Here is a 10187-nt window from a genome sequence, read left to right as displayed (position 1 = left end):
CTTTTACCATATTATTATTTTTTATTAGTTATTTTTATGCCTCAGAGTCTCTCCAACACTCCTGCCTTTTTTTTACAGACTCATGTATGTATACACTGTGAACTATTGCTCGTGCTCAGTAAGAGCTGGTGTCTCAGAGTTAGACTGAGACAAATCTAATAAGAGATGCAAATTTAAATGTTTTTGTTTTTTTATAATTGCATGATCTATATCATGAAAATTTAATTTTGATTTTAGCTTCCCTTTAAACATAATCATTTGTTATTTTTGTAATAACCACATAATTAAGTTCAACAGCAAAAACAAGCTGCCTGTTGAGGTTTCTCTTTTTTTTTCTCTTTTTTAATGAGCTTTATTAAAATGTACAAGGTGAGGTTTGCCTTTTTTAATTGAGCAACAATAACCAAAATGTCTACTGGTCTTTAGCACTTTTATTACTAAGTTAACATATTATCTATTTATCTCTGTTATTGAGAGAGCTGTTGCATCATCAACAATACACGGCACAAGTATTTTGCTGTCATATATATTTAATAACTTCCCAAGTAATATCACTCTATAGCTAGTAATATAAAACTGTTAACATGTGTCACAAAACCTAGACTTTAATTTTGTTCTTTTTTTATCATATCTTTCGTTGGCTAGACAAGCAATGTAATAGGGATTGTACCCATGCCCTGTGGGATTGGATGGCAGCCAATTCCAACCATCAAATTAGTCTGCATCCTCTTGCTGACAAGACGCCCAAATCCGTCTCCCTCTTTTCAATTTTCTAGGTTTCATCTTGGAATTTTATCAGGCGTATTGTCAAGCTTGTAATTTTGATGAAAAGGAAAACAGTTTGTTAGAGAAATTACCGCAAAAAAAAAAAAAATACATTAAAAAATGGAAAATTCCCCATGAGTAGAGAAGGGCAAGCCTGGGATCTTTTCCATACGTAATTCCCATGGTCAGAATTCTGCAAATGGTTTAATTTTCCACCTCCAGACAGTGAGATTTCTAGGGATTGTATGACACAAGACATATGTGACAAATATTCTCTGACAGAAGATTTTTTTCTTTCTAATGTTGGTTTACTTAGGTTCAAAAGTTTAAATAATGTTACTGTATATGTCTACTATGTTATTTACATACAGACACTGTAAAACTTAAAGGGACAGTCAACACCAAAATTGTTATTGTTTAAAAAGATAGACAATGCCATTACTACCTATTCCCCAGATTTGCACAACCAACATTGTTATATTAATATTACTTTATCACATTTTAAACCTCTAAATTTCTGCCTGCTTCTAACCCACTACAGACAGCCACTTATCACATGCTTTTTTTTTTTATTTGCTTTTCACAAAAGGAGACTGCTAGTTCAAGTGGGCCATATAGATAACATTGTGCTCATGCCCGTGAAGTTGTGCACAAACACAGCACTAATTGGCTAAAATGCAAGTAAATAGATAATAAATAAAAAGTCATGTGATCAGAGGGCTTTTAGAAGAGGCTTGGGGCCTATTTAAACAATGGTCTGTCGGACCTGATCCGAGTGTGGATCAGGTCCGACAGACCTCTCCATATTCAGCATTGCACCAGCAGCTCTTGTGAGCTGCTGGTGCAACGCCGCCCCCTGCAGATTTGCGGCCAATCGGCCCGACCAGCAGGGGTTGTCAAATAAAGAAATAAAAGGTAAAAATACATTTAAAATAATAAAAAATACATATTGCAATGCTTTCTATTAAGTAATAAGCCACTGCTTAGTGCTTTTTTATTACAATGATTCAGACTGTTTTGCTCTTCCAATATAACTGCCTATTTCTAAAACTTGCTCCCTGTAACTCTTCCCCCAATTGTCCTGTTACATATTTTATAAAGCTAATTACATTTTTATGAGGTCATGCATGTACAATGTCTAACTAAAAATATGATGATATTACAGCTGTCTGTGAAAACGGGTGTCAGAATGGCGGGCGTTGCATTGGCCCTAACAGATGTGCCTGTGTCTATGGGTTTACGGGGTCCTCAGTGTGAAAGAGGTAAGATACTGGCATAGATACTTCTTAACAATGACACTGACAGACATCAGAAATATGCACAATTTAAATGTCTATTTTAATTGTCTGTGATGTGTACATTTAGTGCAATTATAGGTTTATGGTGATATATGTGCATCATTTATGTATGTACAGATTTGCTATTTACTATATTCTCCACTCAGCAAGATAGGTCAGTCAAAAGAAATTTAGCAAAAAAAAATAAAATGAAATATAGTGTTGTAACAGCAAAGTGGCTAAAATGAATAAAAAGAGGGTATATTCACATAATATTAATAGTCCTGGCTAAGCTTTGAAAGGAAACTGATTTGAGGTCTACTGAAAAGACATTGGATCATAATAAATATCTATAACCGGTAATTATACCATAAGAATATTAAATGGGAATCTGTGTGTTTAATGAAAACCATCTAAAAGTTGGGTAAGTCTGTAAAATATTTTGGCACTGCTCTGAACTGTTATGAACTATTTGACTTTTATTTAGTCAAAACATTAAGCTTACATGAAAATCGCTTGCATATAGCGTAGTGGGAATCTGCTGCCGATCTACAAATAAATGATGATAATAATAATTATACTACTATATTAAGGGCATATGAAAGTTATGCATTAGCATTCTCTTAAACCACGTCTCTTCACATAGGAACCAGATTCGTCCCTCTGAGTGGAGTGGTAAACATGTGCACACAAGCGAAATCAGGTTTTCGCGTTCGTTTGCTTGCAAGTTAATTGACGCTCATCATTACAAGTTGAAGCAAACATGATGTTTGAGCGCAATTGAAGTTTATATAGATTATATATATATATATATATATATATATATATACATAAGTATTTATATGCAGAGGTAGTAACTAGAAACCACAGGGACCAGGTGCAAGACTCTAAGAACCCCCCCCCCGCCCCCCCCCCCCCCCCCCCCCCCCCCCCCCACTCCCCCCAAAAAAAAGGTGAATTAGATACATATTTTTTTTTTTCTTACATTTAACACAGAAATTTTTTTTTTTGAAGTCAGAATTACTATGACTCCCAAAGGAGGGTACCCTGTGCCCACAGTCTGTGAGATGGTCTGACCCCCTATTGCTGTATATAGTGACACTGTTTAACCCACCAGTACTGTATATAGTGAGTTAGTGACACAGTCTGTAATCTGCTGGTGAGGTGGCTTGCATGACCCTACCCACCCCAGTACTTTATGAAGTGACCACAGTAGTCTGTGACATGGTCAAGCCCCCTCGTACTGTATATAGTGGTACTGTATAGTGACACTGTTTACCCCCCATGCTGTAGCAACAAGGTCTGTAATTTGCTGGTTCCACAAAACATACACAAACATGCATAAAATACAACACCAGTCACATACATACACACATACACACACACGTAAATGCCAATGGGTAAAACAGAAAACACTAATCCTGTAGTCAGAGACAGAGACACTAGTAAAGCATCACGTAACACTCCCTGATATCAGTGCAGGCAAGTGGCAAGGTCAAGGTTTTTAATTTGGAAAAAATATTTCTTTTGAAGCTGGGCCCCCTCCCTCGGGCCTGGTCGCAGTTGCGACCCTCTGTACCCCCTATAGTTCCGTCCCTGTTTATATGTGTATATATGTATTTACAGACATATATATATATACACACATATACAAAATACATATGTACACAATCACATATATAGACATTATATGTGTAAAGTGCATTGGAGCCCTTTGCAGTCAAAGCAGATGAAAATATGAAAACTAATTTATGCAATTTTCATATTTAATAAAGTGTTATAGTGTATATTTACTGTAAATATTTCACATTCCAATGTTCTGCATATGTTCTAAGTATTTATAAATAGACATTTCTATATATCTATACCCTATATATAATCATGTTAGATATAGGTATAAAAATATATTGTACCAAATTACCCTCAGATTTATGTAGCAATATGTATTTATGAATAAAAGAACACATTCTGCTATATGAAGAACATTGAATTGTGAAATATTAATATTTTCATGTCAGGTTAGCGCACATGAGAATAGGGGATTGGGTTTGCATGTGAGAAGGGTGTTTTTTCCACTTTTTTTTTGCTTCATTGACTTCTATGGGGGAATACGTGAACACGCGCGTGATATTGTGTTAGGCTTGTTACGCGCATTGGAGTAGCGAGTGAGCTAAAATAGTTCACTTTCAACACATAATACGAGCGCATCCTGACGTGCAAAACTCTTACTTCTAACGCAGCTTTTTTCCCCACTTTTTTGTTCCACTGACTTCTATGGGGAATAGGTTATCATGCACAATATTCTAAGTTTGGCTTTTTGCACACGTCGGGTAAGCAAAAAAGCATTAACTTTTTGCTTTCAACTCATAATACGAGTGCAAAGTTTACTTCTGGCGCAATTAGCGCTCTAGCAAAAGCACTAAATACCGATCCACTCATAATCTGGGCATAGTTTTTTTGTTTTGTTTTTGCATACAACTTTGTTCCACACAACTACAGCAAGGTATGTAAAGTTTTATTTAAAAAAATATTATAAAATAGAAATTAATGCAAACTGAAGGCAGCTCTGCGTTTTAGGCAAAAATAACATATTCAACATTTTTCATTTAAAAGTTGCATTTTATTTTTATGTTTTTATTTATTTATTTTTGCATCATTAAAGTAAATAAATGCTCTCCTTTGCCCTCTAATTTGCATATGCACATGATCATGCTATCTATATTATAACATATCATAAGAGTTACAGAAACAAATTCATATAGCTTGAGGATATAGCTTGAGGAGAGAAGGGAAATAGGTGATATGATAGTAACTTTCAAGTATATTAAAGGGCTTAGTAAAGCTGAAGCTGTGAGTATTTTACATAAAAAGGAAAATTCAAGAACAAGGGGTCATGATCTCAAGCCGAAGGGTAGTAGGTTTAGGAGTAATTTGCGGAAGAACTTCTTTACAGAAAGGGTGATTGATTCATGGAATAAACTTCTACAAGAGGTGGTAATGACAAACACTGTGGGGGACTTTAAGAATACCTGGGATAATTATAAGGCTATTCTACCAACTAGATAAATTTATAATTTTAGGAAATTTTGGGCAGACTTCTTGGGCCTATGGCTCTTATCTGCTGTCAATATCTATGTTTCAGTGTATTTAATCAAAGGGACATTCTACTGTAATAATAAATTGCCACCATACTTTGCAGCATTTTATTATTGTTAACCAAATGCTTGTTACAGGGTTTATACACAAACTTACATTCCTGCTTAAAAGGAGCAATGCATTGCCTCTCGGGCAGGAAACATAAAATTAGCCAATAGGTGAGTAGCATGTACAGGTAGCTTCCAATCAATGGCCATGTCCTACACAGACTTGCATTTTAGCCAAACAGTGCTGACTCATAAATAACTCCACGGAAGTGAGAGCAATGTTATCTATATGGCACACATGAACTAATGCTGTCTAGCTGTGAAAAACTGTCAAAATGCCCTGAGATAAGAGGCGACCTTCAAGGGCTTAGAAATTAGTATATGAGCTTAGCTAGGTTTAGCTTTCAACAAAGAATACCAAGAGAACAAAGCACATTTGATGATAAAAGTAAATCGAAAAGTTGTTTAAAATTGCATGCCCTATCTGAATAATTCAAGTTTTATTTTGACTAGGCTGTTCCTTTAACCCCTGTAAAGGGGCCAAACACATCATTAAAGTCAACCTCAGTGCAGCAATGCACTACTAGGACCTATCTGAACGCATCTGGTGAGTCAATGACAAGAGGCAAATTTGTGTAGCCACCAATCACCAGCTATCTCTCAACAGTGAATTACTGCTCCTGAGCCTACCTACATGCTTTTGAACAAAGAAAAAAGAGAGAATGAAGTCAATTTGATAATAGAAATACATTCATTTATTTATTTATTTATTTATTTATTTATAAAATATTTTACCAGGAAGGATACATTGAGATTTCTCTCGTTTTCAAGTATGTCCTGGGAAATTAAAAAGTATCTTAAAATTATATGCTATATTTGAATCATGAAACTTTAATTTTGAATTCCATGTCAATTTGAATGCTCAAATGAATGAAAGCACCCATTTAGAAACATTTATTGTAAACCCTCTACTCCAAATATATAAAAATACACAAAGATTTAGGAGGACATTTAGGGCTAGATTACAAGTGGAGCTCTAAATTATTGCGCAATAATTATTGCTATAATAAACCAGCCATTACAAGTGGCTGGTTATTTCTACTGTGAGCTTGCAGTAGCAATTAGCGCTTATAAAATTAACCAGAGATCAGATCTCTGGTTAATTTTATAAATGTGCCCCAAATGCCCCCAAAATATAGTGTAGTGTATTTTATTAATAATTTGGGGCTAAAGTTGGCGGGAGTGGGGTGTAAACGGCACTGAAAAGTGCCTTTACATTGCGGTCAATGAAAACTGTGTGTTCCCAGTAAATATATATGTATTGTATATACTTATACATATATATTTATGTGATACTATGTGTATATACACATGTTAACACATAAATATATATATGTATAAAATCATATACATATGTATTTAAATTTGCTGCCATCCCTCTGCTAATTACCCGCTTCACTGCGCTTAGGTTCTGTTCCTTCTCTGACAGCATCAGAACGAGGCCCCCATTGGAGCCTATGGAAGAGCACTCTCGTTATCACAATTTTTCCCAGCAAGCATTCGCATTGTGGACAACTTGTAATACCAGCGCACATTAGCGTGCGCTAGTATTAAATAGTGGAGCGCAAATATCGATTTACTTGCCCTTAGTCTTTATGTAGGTTGTTTTACAACCTAGTCCTCTTCCCTTATTGCAGGCCTCTTTGGCAGCAGATGGATTTTAAAAAAGTTTGTGAAAGGGCAAATCTGAAGTCCAGGGAGGGGGAATAGCAGATGTCAGGTTGTAGCAATTCGTTAAAACAAAAATTGAAAGTGTGCCAAGGAAAGCTTGCAGTACACATGTGCGCAGCTTAAACTATGTGTGTTTTTGTATCATTTGCATAGAACACTACAGTGTTAAGATGTCTTCCTACATCCACCAGCAAACCCCCTACAGAAGGAAAAAGCTGTAATGTGGTTTTGTCATCAGGCTTGGGTGAGAAAAGAAGGTTTTATAATTAGGTAGAAGGGACGTTTGGTGGATACTGTCAGCTTGTCCTGAACTAGTTTTAACGACAGTTAGTCAGTGATCTGCAATGTTGGATTTGCAAAGAAAACCCAGTCTAACCCCTTTAAAGGGACATCAGCTGGGTACAACTACAGTAGCATGGTTACTATTCACCCTGCTGTTCTTTCTTCTCCTGTACCTGCAGCTCTCTTAAAAGCTATTCTCTTATTTTAACCTATTATGGGCCAGATTATAAGTAGAGCACAAAATATTGCTTTCGCTAAAGCGATATTTGTGCTCCACTTTATAATACCAGTGCATAAGATTGTGTTTTCATAGGATACGGTATGAGAAGTAGCTCAGCAAAGGGGGTAAGTCAAGCAGCGATGGGCAGCAAAGTGTAAATATATATGTATATTAGCATATACAGTGCCCTCCACTAATATTGGCATCATTGTTAAATATGAGCAAAGAAGGCTGTGAAAAATTGTCTTTATTGTTTAAACTTTTGATCTTTTGTTCAAAAAATACACAAAAAATACACTGTTCTCATGGATATTAAACAATTGCAAACACAACACAAGTTGATATAAAAAAACAACAACATTTTTTGTTACATATATATGTGTGGCACAATTATTGGCACTCTTTTAGTCAATACTTTGTGCTACCTCCCTTTGCCAAGATAACAGCTCTGAGTCTTCTCTTATAATGCCTGATGAGGTTGAAGAATACATGGCAAGGGATATGAGACCATTTCTCCATACATAATCTCTCTAGATCCTTCAAATTTCGATGTCAATGCTGGTGGACTCTCCTTTTCAGTTCACCCCACAGGTTTTTCAGGGGACAGGGATGATCATGGCAGGACCTTGATTTTGTGGTCAGTAAACCATTTTTGTGTTGATTTTTTGGATCATTGTCCTGCTGGAAGATCCATCCAAGGGCCCATTTTAAGCTTTCTGGCAGAGGCAGTCAGGTGTTCATTTAATATCTGTAGATCTTTGATAGAGTCCATGATGTCATGTATCATAACAAAATGTCCAGGTGCTCTGGCAGAAAAACAGCTCCAAAACATTAAAGAGCCATCACTATATTTAACCGTGGGCATGAGGTACTTTTCCATATGGCTATCTCTCTGTGTGCGCCAAACCCACCTCTGGTGTTTGATACCAAAAAGCTCTATTTTGGTTTCATCTGACCATAGAACCCAATCCTAGTAGTGTCTGGCAAGCTGAAGACATTTTAATTTGTTTTTGGATGAGAGTAGAGGCTTTTTTCTTGAAACCCGTCCAAACAACTTGTGGTGATGTAGGTAACGTCGGATTCTAGTTTCGGAGAATTCCTGACCCCAAGACGCAACTTCTGCAATTCTCCAGCTGTGATCTTTGGAGATATTTTGGCCACTCGAACCATCCTCTTCACATTGCATTGATACAATATAGACACATGTCCACTTCCAGGTTGATTCATAACATTTCCAGTTGAATGGAACCTCTTAATTATTGCCCTGATGGTGGAAATTGTCTTTTTCAAAGCTTTTGCTATTTTTTTATAGCCACTTTCCATTTTGTAAACCTCAACAACCTTTTGCTGCACATCACAGCTATATTCCTTGGTCTTACCCATTGTGATGAATGACTAACAGAATTTGGCCCATGTGTTACCTCATATTTATACCCATGTGAAACAGGAAGTCATGGTTGAACAATTTCCTCTTTCTAGTCACCTAAGTGTATACTAAAAAATGTAAAATATCAATACGAATATACTTTGAATACATTTTTCTCATATGAATTCATAGGGGGTGCCAATAATTGTGCCACAGATATATTTAACACAATTTTTTGTGTTTTTGGATAAACCTGTGTTGTGTTTGCAATTGTCTGATATCGATAAGAGCAGAGTATTTTTGTGTATTTTTTTGAACAAAAGATCAAAAGGTTAAACAATAAAAAAAAATATTTTCACAGCCTTCTTTGCTCATATTTGCCAAGGGTGCCAATATTAGTGGAGGGCACTGTACATATATACTGTATTTATGTAAAGGAATTTTTCAGTGCCGTTTTTTTCCAAACATCCCACACCTCCCAACTTCCCGCATTAAAAACTGCTTTTGCAGTTATGTTATAAAAAAAATTAAAATGCTACAATTTTAATTTTTTTAATAAAATACACACCACTGTATTTTGGGGGCATTTGGGACACATTTATAAAATTAACCAGATATCTGATCTCTGGTTAATTTTATGAGCGCAAATTGTTATCGCCAGCTCGCAGTAGCAATAACCAGCAGCTTGTAATTGCTGGTTATTTATCAGGCGCCCGCAAACTTGCAAATTGGCCAGTTTGCGGCCGCGCAATAAATTAGCGCTCCACTTGTTATCTGGCCCTATAGAAGCCAGTAAATCTCTGCATCTTTATACTAGGCCGCAATTTTGTAGTGAGGGTATTGTTTTTTGTGACAGAATCAGTGCACTTTGATGTTAGTGGCTTTTTGACAGCTGTACTTTGCACTTTGGCTTATTATGCATTCTCAACTTTTTAAGAAGGCAATAATATAAATGATCTTTGAATGTGAAGTGCTTCTGTGACAGGGTGCAACATTTTTTAAACTCCAATATGAAGGTTCCCATTCTGAAGATGCAGAACTTTACTAACTATCTCTTTCAGAATAGGAGAATTGATTTAAAGAGAGCTGCAGGCAAAGAAAACAGGAAAAACAATATCATAGTGAATAGTAAACTATGCTATTGTAGTTGTACCTAGCTGTTTAATGTCCCTTTAAGGCATAAAAAAGTCAGTTTTCTTTATTATATATATATATATATTGTATTATATCCAGTAATATATATTATAATATATTATTTTTTTTGCATTGGATTGACAATAATACTTGGGTTTGTGCACAGGATGTCAGATCATCTATAATAAGCAGCTGTACAGAGTTATTTAAAAGCTTGGAACCTTATTATAATTATTGAAGTTATCGGTTACTTAGCAGGAAAAAAGGCA

General features: G+C 35.8%; 1 protein-coding gene across 2 annotated transcripts in view; it reads left to right on the top strand.

Moving 5' to 3' along the window:
* The first annotated feature begins 1936 nt into the window (after window positions 1–1936).
* The window catches only part of FBN3 (fibrillin 3), a 123887-nt gene continuing 115636 nt past the window's right edge, over window positions 1937–10187 (top strand). For both annotated transcript variants that reach the window (XM_053703017.1, XM_053703016.1), the window contains exon 1: window positions 1937–2027. In XM_053703017.1, the coding sequence (XP_053558992.1) occupies window positions 1955–2027 (73 nt within the window). In that variant the 5' untranslated portion in view covers window positions 1937–1954. The remainder of the gene's footprint in view (window positions 2028–10187) is intronic.

The sequence above is a fragment of the Bombina bombina genome, chromosome 2, assembly GCF_027579735.1.
Source record: "Bombina bombina isolate aBomBom1 chromosome 2, aBomBom1.pri, whole genome shotgun sequence".
NCBI classification, from domain to species: domain Eukaryota; kingdom Metazoa; phylum Chordata; class Amphibia; order Anura; family Bombinatoridae; genus Bombina; species Bombina bombina.
The sequence above is the reverse complement of the archived record's forward strand: the minus strand, read 5'-3'. Positions and strand labels throughout refer to the sequence as shown.